The sequence below is a fragment of the Hemitrygon akajei genome, chromosome 6 (assembly GCF_048418815.1).
Source record: "Hemitrygon akajei chromosome 6, sHemAka1.3, whole genome shotgun sequence".
Lineage (NCBI taxonomy): Eukaryota > Metazoa > Chordata > Chondrichthyes > Myliobatiformes > Dasyatidae > Hemitrygon > Hemitrygon akajei.
Window position 1 is genome coordinate 55196603 of NC_133129.1, and position 20730 is coordinate 55217332.

Sequence of the window (20730 nt, forward strand, 5' to 3'; positions counted from 1 at the left end):
TTATGTTGGGTGACAGTAGAACTATAGGTCAGAGGTTGAGGTTTAAAGGGGAAATATATGAGTGAAATCTGAGAAGGAAATCAGAGGATGTTGGAGTGTGGAATGAGCTACCAGTAGGAGTGTATACCAGATTCAATTGTAACTGTACTGTATAGCCTACAGTATAATAAGGGACTACTTTATGTTTTAGCAACACGTTGTTGAATGCGCTATTAGGCACATAGTGAGCATGCGCTATTAGGCGCGTATTGATCTGTACGTGTGTGCTGAATTCGGATTATGTCAGTAGAGAACCATGAAACTTAGCTCCTGTCTCCAGCGTTTTTATTAATAGCATTGTTGTGTAACCAGGCCACATACACAACAAATTGACGACAAGGTTAATGAACCTACATCTTATCAGAGTGCTGTGTTTTAGTTGATAACAACACTTGGAGGAAGAGCACAAGGAATGAGCCAAGGAGCGGGAGAAGGAGGCAGAGCGAGGCTGTGAGTCCGAAAGGAAGCGGGAGCACAGCCAGGGTCGGAAATATTGGGAGACCAAGAGACACAGTTGGAGCCACAGCACCTCCAGGCGAGACCACAACTGGCGTTGACCCCCAGGAGCTGAGGGTCTGCCTGCCCCAGAAAGGAGATAAAAAGGAGTGACACACACATCTAGACAGAGTGCGCTCGTGGCGCTAGCAGAAAGGACACGTGAGTCAAAAGGAAAACAAAGGGCTAAATTAACATAACAAAGATGACGATGATTGGAACCATTGCAACATTTGATAGTGGCATTGAAGACTGGGCAACTTACATTGAGAGAGTGGAGTTATATTGTGAGGCTAATGGTTTTAATGATGAAAAGAAAGCTAGCGTCTTTCTCAGTATTATGGGAGTAAAAACATATGGGCTGCTACCTAGCTTGTTAACCCCTGAAAAGCCAGCTGACAAAACGTTCAAGCAAATAGTAGACACTCTCCAACAGCATTTAAACCCCAAACCACTGGTCATTGCTGAAAGATATAAATTTCACAGACAGAATCAGAGCAAAAATGAAAGCATTTCTGAATATTGTGCTGAATTGCGCGAATGATCAGAACATTGTCAATTTGGAGCTGATCTATCGGACACATTGAGGGACAGGTTAGTGTGAGGCGTGCACTGTGAAACCACACAGAAGAAGCTCCTGGGTGAAAAAGACCTTACATTAGAGAAGGCACTGAACATTGCAATATCAATGGAAACAGCAGCACGGGATGCTTCAGAGATGCAACAAAAATCTCTGGAATATGCTACAAATAAAATGAAAAGAAACAAAGGAAAGAAATGTTACCGTTGTGGGAACATGTCACATGACCCTGATAACTGTTGGTTTAAAGACAAAGAATGCAGAAACTGTGGCAAACAGGGCCACACTGGCAGACTATGCAAGGCTAGTAAACAGCAGAAAAAGGACAAAATACAGAGAAACAAGAAACCCCAGAAAGGAAAACTGAACAATATACACAAAATGGAAGAAAGCAGTTCTGATGAAAATGACTCAAATGGAAGTGAATTGTCTTGTCTACAACTTCACAATGTGAAAGAGACAGATGATCGAAAAGTAATAAGGATCACTCCACAAGTGGCAGGTGTGAGACTGAAAATGGACACAGGCTCAGCTTTACCAGTGATCTCTGTATACTACTACAAATGACTGTTTTCTCACATACCTCTGAAATGAACTAAACTACTGCTAAAGACTTACACATGACAGAAAGTGCATCCCAAAGGTAAAATTAAAGTGACAGTGACCTACGGAGACAAAACACAGCAGCTGAACTTCTAAAAATAGAGGGCGTGAATGGCTCAGGAAAATCCAGTTGGATTGGCACACTGTCAAGGCACTAGATGTGGCAACAGAGGACAGCTCGGCGGGGAAGATGTCTGCAGCTCTCCTCTCACCCATTGTCGACTATTACAACGATGAGGAGGAGCTAGACAGCGTAGATGATGAGGATGAATGCAGTATCTGTGGCTGCGACTCAGATGAAGATACGGAGAATGCAAGGGAGACAGATATTGCCAATAAGCAGGATGATAAAGATTGCCTGGAAGTAAAAAAGCAGATGCACCAGGAGAAATTGACATCTCTCAAAAGACAGCTACAGCAGTTACGGGAAGGCATTTTGCAGGGGTATCAGAAAAGGATGAAAAAACTAGATCAACAATACAAGAAAAGAATACGAAATGCAGAGCCTTTTCTGCAACTGGAGACAGAGCAAGTGGAAAGGAATTATATTAAAGAGAAGAAAGCAGCAGTGAAGGAATTTGAAGATAAAAAGATTGAGTTAGAAGAAAAGAAAAAGATGACTGAGAATGAGAGGCTAACAATGGAACTCACAGGAGATTCTATGGAGGTAAAGCCAATGATGACTAGGAAACTAAGGACGAGACCTAATGACCCTGTTCCAATTACAGACAAAAGACGAAAACCTGCACCTGTGCAGTTAAATTACTTGTTAACAGATGAACAGATATGGAAGATCTGCGAACTCGCAATAAGCTTAAATCTCCGAAAAGACCAGCATCTTGGTCTTCTCCTGAGTATCTTCTGCTGAATCACCAACACAAAGATATCAAGTATGAATAGAAGATGGAAAGTTATATTATGATAAGAGAAGGTATCATAAAGGTCAGGTTATCTATTTGGAATCTAAGGAAAATACGAAGATTGGCTGTGTAATTAGCTCAGTTGGAACAAATGAGATATGGGTAAGGAAGACAAGTGATAGCACAAAGATGCGTATATATCTAGGACAGCTGCACAGAGGAGTCTTCATTATATGGAGGTGATCTTCTGCCTAGAACTCTTAGCACGTTGGAGGTGCACATCTTCTTAACTCCCTATGCTCAGAGGTCAACTTTTCATGACTTTTATATGGAAATCTGTATTAAAACAAACCAGTTTATTGACAGACATTACCCGGAGAGGCAGAGAAGACACCCACCCCCCCCCCCCCAGAGACTTGAGTTATAAATGGGTCTGAAACCAAAAGTAAAAAAAAGGCTTGTTATAATTTGATACTATTACATTACTTTGTTATAATTCGATATTATTAAGTTACTAAGTAAACAAATGGTAGACATTTGTATGTTAAGGGTAAACATATTTGTTTAGAATAGTGCCCCAGTAAAAAAAACAGTTGATAAACTTAAAATAAAAAGGGAGGAATGTACCGTATAACCTACAGTATAATAAGGGACTACTTTATGTTTTAGTAACACGTCGTTGAATGCACTATTAGGCGCATATTGAGCATGCGCTATTAGGCGTGTATTGATCTGTACGTGTGTGCCGTGTTCGGATTATGCCTGTAAAGAACCATGAAACTTAGCTTCTGTCTCCAGGGTTTTTATTAATAGCATTGTTGTATAACCCCAGGCCACATACACAACTATAACATTTAAGGGAAGTTTGTATAGGTTACATGATTGAAAGGGGTATTGAGGGCTTTGGTCCAGGTGCACATGGATGAGACTAGGCAGAAGACATGGTTGCCGTGGGCTGCATGAACCAAAGAGCTTGTTTCTGTGCTGTGCTGCCGTATGACTCCATGACTCTTAATGTCATATGTACTGAGATACAGTGAAACACTTAATGTTTGTGTGCCATTCAGGCAGTTCATTCTGTGAACAAGCACACCAGAGTGGGGGAGTGAAAACATAATGCTGACTACATAATATAGTGTAGTTGCTGCAGGGAAAGTTCAGTGCAAGTTAAAAAATAAAATGCAAGGGCCATGAGTTTCTGGTCAGTGGAATCACCCATTTCATTGATGGTTAGTGTCTTGGCAATGATGATGCCATTGAATGACAAGGATAAATCTTTAGACTCTTGCTTGTCAGAAAATGTTTGTGCCTTGCACGTTGTGAGATGAATATTACTTGCCACTTAGCAGTCCAGGTCTGAATATTGTCCAGATCTTGCTGCATGCAGTCTTGGACCACCTCATTTGATGTAGTGTTGTAAATGGAGTTGTGTGATCATTACTCAGCAACCTCATGACTGATCTATATTAAAAGGAAGCTCAGTGGTGGGCCTAGATCCCTTTCTTGAGGAGTTCCTACAGTACTGATCTGGAGCTGGGATGGTTAGCTCCAAAAACCACAATGATCTTCCTTTGTATGAAGTATGACTTCAACCACTGGGCTGTTTACTGATGCTCATTGGTGTCAGTTTTACCAGATATCTTGATGTCTTCTTCAGTTAAATGCTGCCCCAATATGGACTATGACAGTCCCTATCACTTCATCTCATAAAGACATGCACTTGCAACAAAGAGATGGCCATTATGTCCAATATGTCCAGGCCAATATTCGTGCACTGCTCCCACTCTCTTACAATTGATGCCAATGACAGAGCCCTTTGTGCTTTCCTTGTTTAGATGGTGGAAAGGCTGCCAACTTGGCTGCTAATCCTGAATGGTTTATTTGATTTCTTTTAATTTATGACTATTGCCTAGAAACTTAGCATGGGGATAAGGTTCCCCATGCAAGACTCATTCAGAAAATAATGAGTCATGGGACCCAAGGAGACCTTGCTTTGTGGATCTAGAATTGGCTTGACCACAGAAGGCAAAGGGTGGTTGTGGATGGTTCATATTCTGCATGAAGGACAGTGACCAGTGGTGTTCCACAGGGATCTGTTCTGGGACCCTTCCTCTTTGTGATATTTATAAATGACCTGGTTGAAGAAGTAGAAGGGTGGGTTATTAGGTTTGCTGATGATGGGGATGTTGTGGATAGTCTGGAGGGTTGTCAGAGGTTACAGTGGGACATCGATAGGTTGCAGAACGGAGCTGGGAAGTGGCAGGTGGAGTTCAACCCAGATAAGTGTGAGGTGGTTCAATTTGGTAGGTCAAATTTGAAGACAGAATATAATAATGATAAGACTCTTGGCAGTGTGAAGGATCATTGTGATCTTGGGGTCCATATCCATTGGATACTCAAAGTGCTGCACAAGTTGACAGTGTTGTTAAGAAGGGGAACGATGTGTTGGCCTTCATCAACCATGGGATTGAGTTCAAGAGCCATGAGGCAATGTTACAGCTATATAAGACCTTAGTTAGACCCCACTTGGAGTACTGTGTTCAGTTTTGATCATCTCATTACAGGAAGGATGTGGATGCTATCGAGAGAGTGCAGAAGAGATTTACAAGGAAGTTGCCTGGATTAGAGAGCATGCCTCATGAGAATAGGTTTGGTGAACTTGGCCTTTTCTCCTTGCAGAGAGAGAGGATGAGTCATTAACCGTGTGGATAGCCAGAGGCTTTTTGCCAGGGCTGAAATGGCTTACATGAGGGTACATAGTTTTAAGGTGCTTGGAAGTAGGTACAAGGGGGATATCAGAGGTAAGTTTTTCACACAGAGAGTGGTGGGTGCATGGAATGCACTACCAGTGAGGGTGGTAGAGGTGGATACAATAGGGTCTTTTACAAGACTCCTAGATAGATACATGGAGCTTAGAAATATAGGGGGCTATGCAGAAGGGAAATTCTAAGCAGCTTCTAGAGTAGGTTACATGGTCGGCACAATGTTGTGGGCCAAAGGGCTTGTACTGTGTTGTAGATTTTCTGTGTTCTATGTTCAGTGCCGAATATTAGTCAAGTCAAGTCGTCACTTTTTATTGTCATTTCTACCATAACTGCTGGTACAGTACATAGTAAAAATGAGACGTTTTTTCGGGACCATGGTGTTACATGACACAGTGCAAAAACTAGACTGAACTACATAAAAAACAACACAGAAAAAAAACTACACTAGACTACAGACCTACTCAGGACTGCATAAAGTGCACAAAACAGTGTAGGCATTATAATAAATAATAAACAGGACAATAAGGCAGTAAGGTGTCAGTCCAGGCTCTGGGTATTGAGGAGTCTGATAGCTTGGGGGAAGAAACTGTTACATAGTCTGGTCATGAGAGCCCAAATGCTTCAGTGCCTTTTCCCAGACGGCAGGAGGGAGAAGAGTTTGTATGAGGGGTGAGTGGGGTCCTTCATAATGCTGTTTGTTTTGCGGATGCAGCGTGTAGTGTAAATATCCGTAATGGCGGGAAGAGAGACCCTGATGATCTTCTCAGCTGACATCACTATCCGCTGCAGGGTTTTGCGATCCGAGATGGTGCAATTTCCGAACCAGGCAGTGATGCAGCTGCTCAGGATGCTCTCAATACAACCCCTGTAGAATGTGATGAGGATGGGGGGTGGGAGATGGACTTTCCTCAGCCTTTGCAGAAAGTAGAGACGCTGCTGGGCTTTCTTTGCAATGGAGCTGGTGTTGAGGAAACAGGTGAGATTCTTCGCCAGGTGAACAACAAGAAATTTGGTGCTCTTAACTGTCTCTACTGAGGAGCCGTCGATGTTCAACGGGGAGTAACCTATACATAGGTTATTTGGATGAACATTTGAAAAAATTTTTAAACTAACAGCTTTTAAAGTAAGACATTTCATATAAGAAGCACACTGAGTTTCTGCGATATTTGGTGCCTTCAACTACTACATGAAAGGAGTAAACATATAGATTTTTGCAATAAACGGAGAGTAATATGTGTGAATTTGGTGGCTTTGAGGTATTCCCAGAAAAGTGTTATTAAATTGGTTGTATTTAGAGGGAGACAGGAAGTAATGGTTTTTAAAATTTTAAATTTCCATCCACTGAACTGTGAATTGATGTGGTTATGGAGAAATTTAGCTGAAGGATAGTATTGCTATTGTATCAGATTACAGTGTCACTATCTATTTCAAATCCATGTTGGCAGCTAATAAATTATTTTCAAAAAGTTAATATAAAGGTACTTAAGTTTTATGTGTGAGCTAAGTACATTATACCTATTTTTGGAGACTATTCTTGAATTTTATCCGTTTTTGGAATCATTTGAAATATCTTTTCATTTTGTTGGCCATATCTTTACTTGCTTGTTCTTTGGAAATGGTACAAATGTTTTGTATTCAAAGAATAACAAAATAAATTGGAATGGTCTAAAATTGACCTAGTAGATATAAACTCAAGCTAAACATTCTAAACTATTATTCTCTGTGTTGTGTACTCTTAATATGATTTAGTGAATGGTTCCATAAAACTAATACACTCAGTGATATTTTGAAATCAATTTCCTACGCTCAGAAGTGTCTGACAAAGCAAATCTGCTTTTTCACTTCCACCTCATTTATTAATCTCTTCCAAAAAATCTTCACCTTTTAATGATTGTTTCTGAAGTATGATTACTTTGATAGTGTTTGTATGATGTATCTTTGAAGTTTTTTTGTGTTAAATCTGCAGTATAAATGGTAGTTCTTATTGCTTATTATTCAGCGATCGACAACTTTTCTTCATTTATTGCTTATATCTTTAAATGCTTCATCTTTAATTCTGATACGTTGTTGGACATGATATTGTGCTTCTGATTCTAATGCTTCTCCATTTTTCTACCTATTTCTAATCCTCCAATACTCTGCTTTTCTTCTTCTGAAATCTTTCATATCCCCTGTTATAATCCCTTCAGTATCATCTAAAAAGGTATTCTTACAATGCCAAAATACAGTGTTTTACAGTTCATCTTAAATCTTGATACCACTCAGTATTTTTGTTGGATAGATAAATAAAAGGGTTATATACATTTTCAAAATCATTTTTCATTATTTTGTAAATATGAATGACATTTATTTTCCAAATAACATCAATGGCACACTATTCTTGGGTCTTCAATTCATTTAAAAAGACATACTGTTCTTTAGGGAGTACTTTATTGAGCTGTAATGAACTTTAGTCCACTCGTTTTTGCTGAAAATTTTTATTGAAAATGCCGATGGGATAATGATTGTTGTGGTTTGGAGCTGTTGCTCATCTCAACCGTGTAAAGAAAGATGAATTGGCATCTGTGGCTTAAAGGACATAATCATTTAGAAATTTTGAATTAATGAGTTTTCTCTGGTGATAATTCATTTGTGGCACTCTTTGTATATGAGTTGCAGGAAATCATTAAACTAAAAAGCAATTCTGGATTTGTAGCAGATAGACAGGGACTATTATCTGCAACTACGATTAGAAGTCTTAAAGGCTTGCTGCCTGCTGGTATGGTTAAGTACAGCACCCCGCTGCTGAGGAAGGGCTTGCAGTGCAGTGGGTAGGATCCATTGTTGCAGATAAATTAACATTTAAGGAAGTCTTGCATTCTGGTGTAAGAATTGGAGGATCTAAGATCAAAATTAAAATTAGTGTATATCACCTTAACTGGACTGTTACCCAAATCAGTCATAAATTAGCATAAATGCAAACCATTTGAAAGTTGAGTGGATTATGCAGCCAAAAGAAAGTCAGAATCAAGTTTAAATCTCTGGCATATTTCATGAATTTTGTTGATTTGCAGCTGCAATACATTGTAATACATAATAAAACTATAAATTACAATAAAAATATATACGAAATTTTTTTTTAATTAAATTAGTTGTACAAAAAGAGAGTGAAAAAACTACTGAGTTAGTGTTAATGGGTTCCTTGTCAATTCAAAAATCCTGTGGCAAAGGGGAAATAGCTGTTCCTGAAACATTGAGTATGTGTCTTCAGGCTCCTATATCACCTCCTTGATGGTAGCAATGAGAAGAGGGTATGTTCTGCGTGATGGGGGACCTTAATGATGAATGTTGCCTTTTGAGACATTGCCTTTTGAAGGTATCCTGGATGCTGGGGTAACTAGTGCCCACGATGAAGCTAGCTGAGTTTACATTTTTTTGCAGCTTTTTCTGATCCTTTACAGTGGCTCCTCCATACCTGATAGTGATGCAACCAGTTAGAATGCTCTCCACAATACATCAGTGGAAATTTGCAAGTGTCTTTAGTGACATGCCAATTCTCCTCCAAGCTCCTAATGAAACCTAGCTACTGTTATGCCTTGTTTGTAATTGCGTAAATATGTTGGGCCCAGGAAAGATCCTCAGAGATATTTTTACTCAGAAGCTTGAAACTGCTCATCCTTTCGATTTCTGATCCCTCAGTAAAGACTAGTGTGCGTTCCCTCAATTTAACCCCCCCCCCCCGAATGCCACAATCAATTCCTTGGCCTTACCCACTTTGAGTCCAAGGTTGTTGCTGCGACACCACTCAACCAGCTGATCTATCTTGCACCTGTACAGCTCCTTTTCGCCATCTGAAGTGCTGTCAGCAAATTGGTAGATAGCATTTGAGCTGTGCCTAGCCACACAATTGTGAGTGTAAAGACAATAGACAGCAGGCTAAGCACCAGTACACCAATGTTGATGGTCATCGAGGAGGAGTCTCCCGGTGAGGAGGTTAAGGATCCAGTTGCGTTGGGAGGTACAGAGGTCCATGTCTTGGAGTCTGTTGATTACAACTGAGGGTATGATTGTCCTGAATATTGTGCTGAATACTGTGCTGTTATAGGAAATGAGTATTTTGATTTATGGCAGTGATCTGTAGCTAAAATAAAAAGATCTTCCTGTGGATGTGTTGCAGTTAAACAGAATTGTGGCTATTGTTTTGGCAAAATAAGTATTAGAGCTGTAGATTGGGGTTTAATTTAAACTAGAGAAGGAGAGAGTATCTCTATTAGAGAACTTAGAAATGCATCAAAAGTATCTGTAGAATATTGTGCTGATTCCAATCATTTTACATAGCATATTTGTCTGTAAAATGCAACAAAATTTTATCCAAAACATCATCTTTAAACAAAGACATTTGTCATGCAGTTAAGTAAATCCAACAAAATGGAAGTTGCATGTTAATGTACAAGACTTACTTAGCAACTGTACACATCAACACATCTTAACCACCAATCAAGTCTGTAATAGTAGTCATCATTCCAACTGTGACCTTGATATTGAATCGATTGACTTTATTCCTTACATCTTTCACATACACAAGGAGTAAAAATCTTTAATGTTATATCTCCGGCTGAATGTGCAGTGCGCAATTTATAGTAATTTGTAATAAATAATATGTACACCAGGACAGTCAATATAGCGTAGAAATACGAGTTTATCAGGGTGAATTAATCAGTCTAATAACCTGGTGGAAGATGCTGTCCTGGAGCCTGTGGCCCTGTCTTTTATGCTGTGATATCATTTCCCAGATGGTGGCAGCTGGAACAGTTTGTGGTTGGGGTGACTTGGGTTCCCAATGATCCTTTGGATCCTCTATCTCTGTAAATCCCCAGAATATTGGGAAGTTCACATTCAATAGATGCACTGGGCTGTCTGCACCACTCTCTGCAGAGTCCTGTGATTGAGAGAATTACAGTTCCCAAACCAGGCAGTAAAGCAGCCAGTCAAGATGCTCTCAGTTGTGTCCCTGTAGAAAGTCCTTAGGATTTGGGGACTCATACCAACTTTCTTCGACTGTCTGAGGTGAAAGAGGCGCTGTTGTGTCTTTTTCACCACACAGCCAGTATGTACAGACCACATGAGATCCTCGGTGATGTGTATGCCGAGGAATTTAAAGCTGTTCACCCTCTTAATCCCAGATCCATTGATGTCAATAGGAGTTAGCCTATCTCCATTCCTCCTGTAGTCCACAACCAGCTCCTTTGTTTTTGCAACATTGAGGGAGAGTTTGTTTACTTGACACCACTGTGTCAGGGTGATGACTTCTTCTTTGTAGGCTGCCTTGTTATTATTATAGATAATGCTAATCAATGTAGTATCGTCAGCAAATTAAGTTAGCAGAATGGAGCTGTGAGGGGGGGGGTGCGACACAGTCATGGGTATGTAGAGAGTAAAGGAGGGGGTTTAGGACACAGCCCTGAGGGGCACCTGTGTTGAGGGTCAGAGGGGCAGAAGTGAGGGAGCCAACTCTTACTACCTGCCAGCGATCTGACAGGAAGTCCAGGATCCTGCTGCACAAGGCAGGGTGAAGGCTGAGGTCTCCTTCTTCTCCAGATGTGTAAGGATGGTGTGTAGATCTGTGGCTATTGGGTCATCTGTCGATCAGTTGCGAGGACAAATTGTAGGGGATCTAATGTGGGTGATAGTGTGCTGCAGATGTAGTCCTTGACCAGCCTCTCAAAAAATTTGCTTTTTATTGAACGACAGACCGCCAGCCGTACAGACATATTTCTTTGCTCTTTTTAAGGTACAGGGACAATGGTGGATGTTTTCAAGCAGGAGGACACTCTACACTGGGAGAGGGAGACATTAAAAATGTCTGTAAATGCATCTGCCAGTTGTTCCGCACACATCCTAAGTACCTGCCCTGGGATGCCGTCCGGTTCTGTCCACTCGTTGGAAACGCCTGTGTACTTCAGCCTCAGAGATGAATAAGTTGCAGGTCACTTCAGCAGCCCTCCTTGGGGGCTCGGTGTTGACGATATCGAACCAAGCATAAAAAAGATTTAGCTCATCTGGGAGAGAGGCAGCGATGTTGGCAGCACCACTGTGCTTAGCTTTGAAGTCTGCGATATTGTGCAGACTTTGCCAAGAGCTGTTTTGGCTTTGCTATTGGCTGTAGTTTAGAAGGACCATTGCCACTATTATACTTAGCTCTGCTACAAGTTCCAGCCCACCTGCCAGCCAAATTTTCAGTTGTTATCGAAATTGTTATTGACTATGGACCTCATCAGCCAGTTAATGCAATGTTAGCATTCATTTCGAGAGGACTAGAGTATAAAAGTAAGGATATAATTCTAAGTTTTATAAGGCATTGGTCAGACCTCACTTGGAGTAGTGTGAGCAGTTTTGAGCCCCTTATCTATGAAATAATGTGTGGCATTGGAGAGGGTCCAGAGAATTTAAAAGGATGATCCCAGGAAGAAAGGGTTAAATGAAAAAAGCATTTGATAGTTTTGGGCCTGTACTCACTGGAGTTTAGAAGAATGATTGGAGATCTCATTGAAACCTGTTGAATATTGAAAGGCTTATTCCTATAGTGGGGGACATTCCTTTAGAATAGACATGAGGAGGACTGTCTTTATCCAGAAAGTGGTGGAAGCCAAGTTATTGGATATATTTAAAGCGGAGGTTTATAGGTTCTTGATTAGTAAGGGCATCAAAGGTCATGGGGAGAAGGCATGAGAGTGGGGCTAAGAGGGATAATAAATCAGCCGTGATGGAATGGCAGATCAGACTTGATGGGCAAAATGGCCCAATTGTGCTAATTAAGATCTATTTTTAATGTTGCCAGTATATCAATGATTTTCTAATCCATTTTTTGCTTGGTTTGACTTAACTTTAAGGTCTCATAGATTGATTAAAAGGCAGTTCTCTCAAGGCCTTCCTATTGGTCATTTAGCAAGATGAAAGCTTTAGTCATTACTTTTCACTTAAAAATCTGCCAAGTGGATGACTTATTCCAGATCAAAATTAGCCACAATGCATTCTTGACATAATAATACTAGAATCATAGAGTTATGTGGAGAAGCAGACTCTTAATCCCACTATTTCCATTATGACCTTTTTGACCATCCACTGTTAACTCATTTGCCCATATTAGTTCCATTTCCTCCTCCTCCTCTTTGTGTCTGTTTAAATGTTGCTTAAATCTGGTGATTGTATCTGACTGAATTACCTCTTCCGGCAGCCTTTTCCAGATATCAGCTGCTCTCTGTGTAAAATACTTTTCCAAAAAATAAAGAATCCCTTGGTATGTACATCTTCTTTGGTAGTTAGTGTTGAATCCTCTCAGTTTTAGCATTCTTATTCTTCTATGAGGAAAGAAATAACGTCATTTCCAAACAGATTAAGATCTTTGAGGATGCGACAGAGCACATTGATGAAGGTAGAGCAATGGATGTGATGTATATGGATTTTTAGTAATGCATTTGATGGGATTTCCCATTGTAGGCTCATTCAGAAAGACGAGACATGGGATTCAGGGAAACTTGGCTGTATGGATACAGAATTGGCTTGCCCATTGATGACAAAGGGTAGTATTAGATGGAGAGTATTCTGCCTAGAGGTTAGTGACCAGTAGCTTTCTGCAAGGATCAGTTCCAAGACCCCTGTTCTTGGAGCTTTTTTTATATATGACTTGGATAAGGAAGTGGAAGGGTGGGTTGATAAGTTTGCAGATGGCACTAAGGTTGGTGCAGTTGTGGGTAGTATGGAAGGTTGCAGTGGGGCAAACTGGATGCAGAGTTGCGCTGAAAAGTGGCAGATGGAATTCATTCTGGAAAAGTATGAAGTGATTCATTTTGGAAGGCCAAATTTGAAGGCAGAAAGCAGGGTTAATGGCAAAATTCTGGGAAGTTCAGAAGGGTCTTGGGGTCCACATCCCTAGATCCCTCAAAGCTGCCGTTCAAGTTGAAAGATTTGTTAAGAAGGCGTATGGTGTATTGGCCTTCATTAAGGGATTGAGTTCAAGAGCCTGATGTAATGTTACAGCTCTATAAAACCCTGGTTAGACCATACTTCGAATTTTGTGTTCAGTTCTGGTCACCTCATTGTAGGAAAGATATGGAAGCTTTTGAGAGGGTGCAAAGGAGATTTAACAAGTTGCTGCCTGGACTAGAGGACATGTCTTATGAAGAGAAGTTGAGCGGGCTGGGTTCCCCTTTTGAATGAAGGAGGATGAGAGGTGACTTGATAGAGATGTACAAGACAATAGGCATAGATTGAGTGAATAGCCAGGTACTTTTTCCCAGGACAGAAGGGGTCATAATTTTAAGGTGATTGGAGGAAAGTATAGGGGAAAATATCAGAGGTAGGTTCTTTACACTGAAAGTGGTGGATACGTGGAACACCCTGCAAGGGTAGTAGTAGAGGTAGATAAATTTGGGTCATTTAAGAAGCTCTCACATGAGCAAATTGATGATAGAGAAATGAAGGCTGATATAAGAGGGAACTGTTCAAGTGATCTTTGAGTAGGTTGGCACAGAGGGCCTGTACTGTGCTGTGTTGTTGTATGTTATATGTTCTATGTAGATGGAACCATCAGAGCCACCTTACATTTTCAGTATTATTTGAATAGGTTTTATCCAGTTCTCATTTTCCTCTTTATTGTAAAATGACCCAATTTTACAAATAAAATTGCAATTCCTTTTTACAGAAAACAGAGTTCAAGCTCAGCAATACTTTTTGCAAGAAGTCTTTCTTGAATCCACTTGTTACTTTCTGAGCAGGAGCTGTCAGGTTACATTTATTTGGACTTCCCTAGGAAAGGAAAGAACTATTCCATAATTATCATGTCCATTTTCTTATTATTGTTGTCAGACCATCTCCTTAATTGCTGTCCATGAGAGAATACAACATATTCACCCTATTTCTGACAATACTTCAGACTTCTCACTTAATATTTCATGCTGATGAATCTTTGTTGGATTTTCTCCAAGGATATTCCTGAGATGGTGCAATGAGTACTGAATGCTTTGTCCCAGGTGAGGTTTGAGTAATGTTCAGAATAATTTCAGGCACACTCATGCACTTTGATTTTCCATAACTTCTCTGATGTAATCCATAAGGCATTAGAACTTTTCATTAGTATTTGCAACTTTTCATTTTTTTTAAACTTCCTTTTGTAGTGTTCCCTCTTTTACTCAAACTCTTATGTCCATTATACTAATAGTGGGATGTACAAAATTCTGCAAATGGCAGAAATCCAGAGAGACACACACAAAATGCTGGAAGAACTCAGCAGGAGAGGTAACATCTATAGAAATGAATAAACAGTTGACATTTCTGGCTGAGGTTCTTCATCAGGACTGGAAAGGAAGGGTGAAAATGACAGAATAAGAAGGTGGGGGAGGGGAAGGAGGACTAACTAAGGTGCTTCTATCACCTCCCAGCTTCTTGCTTTGTCTCCCTTCCCCCAGCATCTGGGTTCACCTATCACCTTCTAACTTGTTCTCCTTCCCCCCCTCTCCCCCCCCCCACCACCTTCTTATTCTGGCATCTTCCCCATTCCTTTCCAGTCCTGATGAAGGCTCTTGGCCTGAAACATCAGCAGTTTATTAATTTCCATAGATGTTGCCTGACCTGCTGAAAGCCTTCAGCATTTTGAGTGTTCGGCTAATAATTAAACAATCCCAGATTGATAGTGAATACGATTAACTACTGCACTTGAAACTTCATGAGGATTCAAAGTATGTTAACAGTCTAGAATATGGATTTTAAGATGATTTAAACTTATATTCAGTAATAACTCCTGTAGTAATTGTGTGCAGTGCCATTATTTTCAATTCTGCTGAATGACAGCCTGCTTGTTTTGTAATTACTTTTCCAAAACTTTCATTCAATAATTGGATCGACCATGCAGCCTTAGGACATGTTCTCTGACTTAAAACACCCATTTATGTTGTCAGGACAAAGGGAGCTTTTCTACTTGTCATTTGCTCATGAAATTTCAGAAATTTTGTGTCTTCAACAAGCACAACTTCCTAACTTAGTTGTCTGATAACTTTCTTGATACTTTCCCAGAAATTTGTCCTCATCCAACTAAAATGTTCGGCTTTTAAGTCTGATTCAACACATAATTATATGAAGTTTGGTGCTAGTCAGCAGTTTACTTGTTACTGCCTCTACATGTGATATTCACTTCAATACAATAAAGTTGTATTGTTCAAGTTCTGCCAGATGGAAGAATATGGTGGTGGAGGAAAACTGGTTAGGTCTGGTGTCCAGAAAGAAACGGAGAGCTTTGAAGCCTTCCTGGTGGTGGATGGAGGTGTATAGGGACTGGACATGGTGAAAATAAGATGATCAAGGCCAGGGAACTTGAAATGATTGAAAAGATCAAGAGGGAGTGAAGTGTCACAGATGTAGATTGGAAGGGACTGAACCAGGGGATAAAACTGAGTTGTGATATGCTGGTATGTGTTCAGTGGGGCAGGAACTAGCAGAAACAATGGGTCCACCTGGACAGGCAAGTTTGTGAATCTTGGGTAGGAGATAGAAACCGTAGGTGTGGGGTGAGGGAACTGTGAGGTTGATGGCAGTGGAGGGGAGTTCTCCAGAGGTTCTCCCAACTTCCGGTAATGGTCTTCCCCTTCACCGTTCCCCATTCCCTTTTCCCTCTCATAACTTATCTTCTCTGCATATCACCTCCTTCTGGTGCTCCTCTTCCTTTTTCTTTCTTCCATGGCCTTCTGTCCTCTCCTATCAGCCTCCCTCATCTCCAGCCCTATATCTCTTTTGCAAATCAACTTCCCAGCTCTTTACTTCACCCCTTCCATCTCATGGTTTCATCTATCACCTTGTGTTTCTTCCTCCCCTCCTCCATCTTCTAACTCTGACTCCTCATCTTTTTTCCCCCAGACCTGATGAAGGATCTGGGCCTGAAATGTTGACTATACTCTATACCATAGATGCTGCTGGTCTGCCATTGCTACAGCCAATTGATTTTATTGAGCAACACACACAAAATGCTGGTGAAACACAGCTGGACAGGCAGCATCTATAGGGAGAAGCGTCCAGACGAAGGGTCTTGGCCGGAAACGTCGACAGCGCTTCTCCCTATAGATGGTGCCTGACCTGCTGCATTCCACCAGCATTTTGTGTGGGTTGCTTGAATTTCCAGCATCTGCAGGTTTCCTCGTGTTTGATTTTATTGAGATAAGTTTTCACTTCATATTTGCGGTCAATATTCCTCAATCATTCATGTTATGCTATCCAAAGAAAGACAAGAGGCATAATAGTAAACTACTGTTTATTGGATCTCAGGCTATAATTCAGAATTGGAACTTCACTTTCAGAACTTAAGCATTTGGAGACCTGAAGCTAGTGATAAGCTACAAGCGCACTCAGTTCAATAAGGGCTTGGATTTTGTACTCAGTAACAAAACAATGATCCTCAATACTTATACCAATAGAAGTCCATCCTCAGAGATGTGGAACTCTGTGTAGTGAGCTAGTTATTTTTCCACTGTGAGTTACTGTGGGCACCTGTTCCTTAGCATCTTTGGTGCCAAGTGGCTGTGATACCATTAAACTGGTGGAGTAACTAATCACGTTAAACCCTTCACACAGTAAAGCAGGAACAAAAACTATTTTTACAAAGTATTAAATAAAGATCAGAACATAAACATTTAAAAGTTACCATGCGTTTATATAATTATTTTATCTTAAAATCCATGATCTTATGAGATATTTATTGGCAGGTTTCACAAGCAATATCAAATTATTTTTAATGCTCAAAGGCAATTATGGTTCACTGCACTTTTTAAAACTCTCTTGGACTTTGTCCAACAAACAACATAACATTTTTAGAATGAGATTCATGTGCAAATTAACTCATATAATCTAACTAATTCTCCATTCTAATGATAAAAGGTCCATATTATCATAACCTGAATGCAGAATGACTGTGCTATGTATGAAAATCCAAATTTGCTGTCAGTTTTCCAACTTCATCACAGTGAATACTGTTCCACAAAATCCATACAATTATTTTATATCTCACGATAGTCTACTGCAATTTTTCTCTTCTCCCTACCCCTAAACACATGGTATACAATTTCTTGTGCCTCATTTTTAATTAGGAATCTCTTATGTAAAACTTTCCATCACCTTCTGTTTGTCAAGTCAAAGAATGCAATTTGGTTAGAACTATTACTCATGACAAAAATGGAGGGGCAAAAAGGATATCGTTAGTACTGTCTTTATTAGTTTCCGTGATATTGGTATTGAAATGAGTATTGTTAACTCAATCATGGATAATTTAAAGTACAAGATAATGTCAGGAATAGGATGACCAAGCGACAAGTCTGAAAAAACTGTCAGTGCATTTTTGGAACTGGAAAAGAGAAAATAAAATGCTTCAGTTGCAGAAAGGTTGAGAGTGAAAAGAATAGAGTAAATGTATATGAAAGAGTGCAGAACAAATTTAACACGGTAACATAACTTTAAAAACTAGCAGTTGAATCCTGAAGAAGAGAAAGTGAAAATTAAAACAGAAAAGACAGATTTATCTAAGGAGAGAGAAAATAATATGATTAGTAAAGATACTCATGGAAAGAGTGGAGATTATTTCTCAAGTCAATATAAAATGTTTGCAATGATAGTCTTTTTAAAGGGAGATCTATGTAAGCATAATAATATTGCAGAAATACAAAGTGAAGTATAGTATTCCTGTAGGTTCTAAATAGAAGTAATTAAGTAGATAGTCACCAGTTAGAGAATTGTGTTGTATCATTGCAAGTTAACAGCTCATTGAATTAATAGTTTGGATCATCCCTGCTAATCTACGTTAAAAGCAGTTAACTTGTTTTTTGGTTATGATGGTGCTTATATTGAAGTAACAGTGAATGTATGCTTCATTGGTTAAACTGAGTAAGAAAACAAAACCTTTCCTGAGAGCTGGAAGTATTTAAAGATCTGAATCAGAATTAGGTTTAATATGACAGGTGTATGTCTTGAAATTTTGTCATAAAAACAAAAAAAGTGGGGTGGTGTTTAAGGGTTCAATGTCCATTTAGGAATCAGATGGCTAAGGGGAAGAAGCTGTTCCTGAATTGTTGAATGTGTGCCTTCAGGCCTCTGTGCTTCATTTCTGACAGTAACAATGAGAAGAGGGCATGTCCTGGGTGATGGGGGTCCTTCATAATGGACGCTGCTTTTCTGAGGCACTGTTCTTTGAAGATATTTTGGATACTGTGGAGACTAGTATTGAAGATGGAGCTGACTAATTTTACAACTTTCTGTAGCTTCTTTCGATCCTGTGCAGTAGTCCCTCCTCCCCCATACCAGACGGTGATGCAACATGTCAAAATGCTCTCCACGGTATATCTGTAGAACTTTTCAAGTGTTTTAGATGACAAACCAAATCTCCTCAAGCTCCTCATGAAATATAACCGCTGTCTTGCCTTCTTTATAACTTCATCAATATGTTGGGACCAGGTTAGATTCTCGGAGATCTTGACAACCAGGAACTTGAAATTGCTCACTCTCTCCACCTCTGATCCCTCTGTGAGGATTGGTTCATGTGGCCTCATCTTACCCTTCCTGAAGATTAAACATAACTCTTCTTTTCCCTTACAGAAATGTGTTTTCTGCAGGAAGAGAGTTAAAAAGACTTTGGGTGCTTGTATTCAGTGTTCGTATGGGCGTTGCCCAACATCCTTCCATGTAACCTGTGCCCATGCAGCAGGAATCGTAATGGAAGCAGATGACTGGCCATACATCGTCCTCATCACGTGCTTCAGACACAAGACAAATTCGAGAGTGGTAAGTATTTCATGTAGAGAGCACATTAGCAGATTGTGAATTCAGAAATTAGATTTCAAAATCCAAGGATTGATTTTGTAATACCTTGGCTGTTTGATCATCAAAATTTTAAAAATAAATACACAGGCTAGTTGTAACTTTATTTGCGATGAATGGGGTAAATTAGTGGTAAGTATGGAAAGTATTGCCAGCATGCATTTTAAATATTTCCTTCAGAAGGAAAATAATTTGCAGTCACTAATTTCGTTTTTAATGTGACTCATCAAATGGACTTAGATAACATATTGCTCTGAACTATTAATTAAAATACTTTAAAATATAATTTACTGAAAGAGATTAATAGGTTGTTATATTGAACCTGACACTTAAATTTATATAAGGTTAGTAAGTTCAATGCAATTTTAAGCACATTAAATATGTTTTTATATTTTCACCTTAGTAACAAAAAACTAATGAACAATTACTCTGTGGTTTATAATGGAAGATTAATAAATGTACATTGAAAAACTATATTTTTCAAAAACGGTATAAAATATTATTCTGCCACATTGCCAATATTGCTGTATTCTAATGAAATTATTTGTCATTGTGAACTAATTGCTTGTGGTTAAACTTCTATTTTGTCTTTTCCCACTTCAAAATGAAGAAAAACAAACCACCATTCCAAGACTTAGCAATTGGACAAACAGTCATCTCTAAGCACAGGAATGGAAGGTATTACAGTTGTGGAGTCACCAGAGTTTCCTCACAAACTTTCTACGAGGTCATATTTGATGATGGTTCTTTTAGTGATGATCTGTTTCCAGAGGACATTGCTGTAAGTAACTTGTTTTTACTCAGCTTATAGAAGTAAGAAATCTTAGCCCCTCTTCAGTATCTGAAACAAAATAGTTTATTCCATTCCATCTTTGTCTTAATTGTACTGCTTTTAAGTTGCCTTAAACCACACTGAATTCCAGGGGTGTGGAAGGGAGTTGTGCAGACTGTGGTACTGCCTTTTGAGGAAATACACAAGCAATGAACTTGCAACTGGCCTCTCATATTTGATTGATAAGCCAGATCTATGAGAAATTGATACAATTTACTTTGCCTTCTTTGGCTCACCCTTATTTAAAGCAAAAAAATTGTATTTAAATTGAATTAAAATGCTTCATTATACCCAGTTTTTTAATCCCATTATTCACTTTCATCAGCTTTTCATTTAATTGCTTTTTCCATTAAAATCCTAAAGCTTAGAGGATTAAAATCCTAAAACTGTAGTTGGTCTCATCTCTATAATTATCTGACCTGTTATCAAACAGAGGTAGACTGTTTTGCAGCATGGTGTGCTCATAACAACTTGGAGCTCAGTGGAATTGAGGATTGACCTGCCAACAACCCCTTACACTGCCCCCCCCCCTGAAAATTAATAGTCATGTTGTGTCTGTGGTTTAGTCATTGAAATTCCTAGGACTACCATTACTAATACATTGAAGTGAGATGAGCACCTTACACTCATCACTAGGAAAGCCAGCAGAGATTGTTCTTCCTACACCGTCTTAGAATCTTAACATCTCAGTGCATATCTGCATGAATTTTTACTCAGCTGTCATTGAGA

At 39.5% G+C, this 20730-nt stretch overlaps 1 protein-coding gene across 6 annotated transcripts in view; it reads left to right on the forward strand.

The window, feature by feature from the left end:
* Nucleotides 1-20730, forward strand: part of LOC140729074 (lysine-specific demethylase 4C-like) — a 373937-nt gene that overhangs the window by 292204 nt on the left and 61003 nt on the right. For all 6 annotated transcript variants that reach the window (XM_073048378.1, XM_073048374.1, XM_073048377.1 and 3 more), the window contains 2 exons: nucleotides 18948-19133; nucleotides 19780-19950. In XM_073048378.1, the coding sequence (XP_072904479.1) occupies nucleotides 18948-19133; nucleotides 19780-19950 (357 nt within the window). The remainder of the gene's footprint in view (nucleotides 1-18947; nucleotides 19134-19779; nucleotides 19951-20730) is intronic.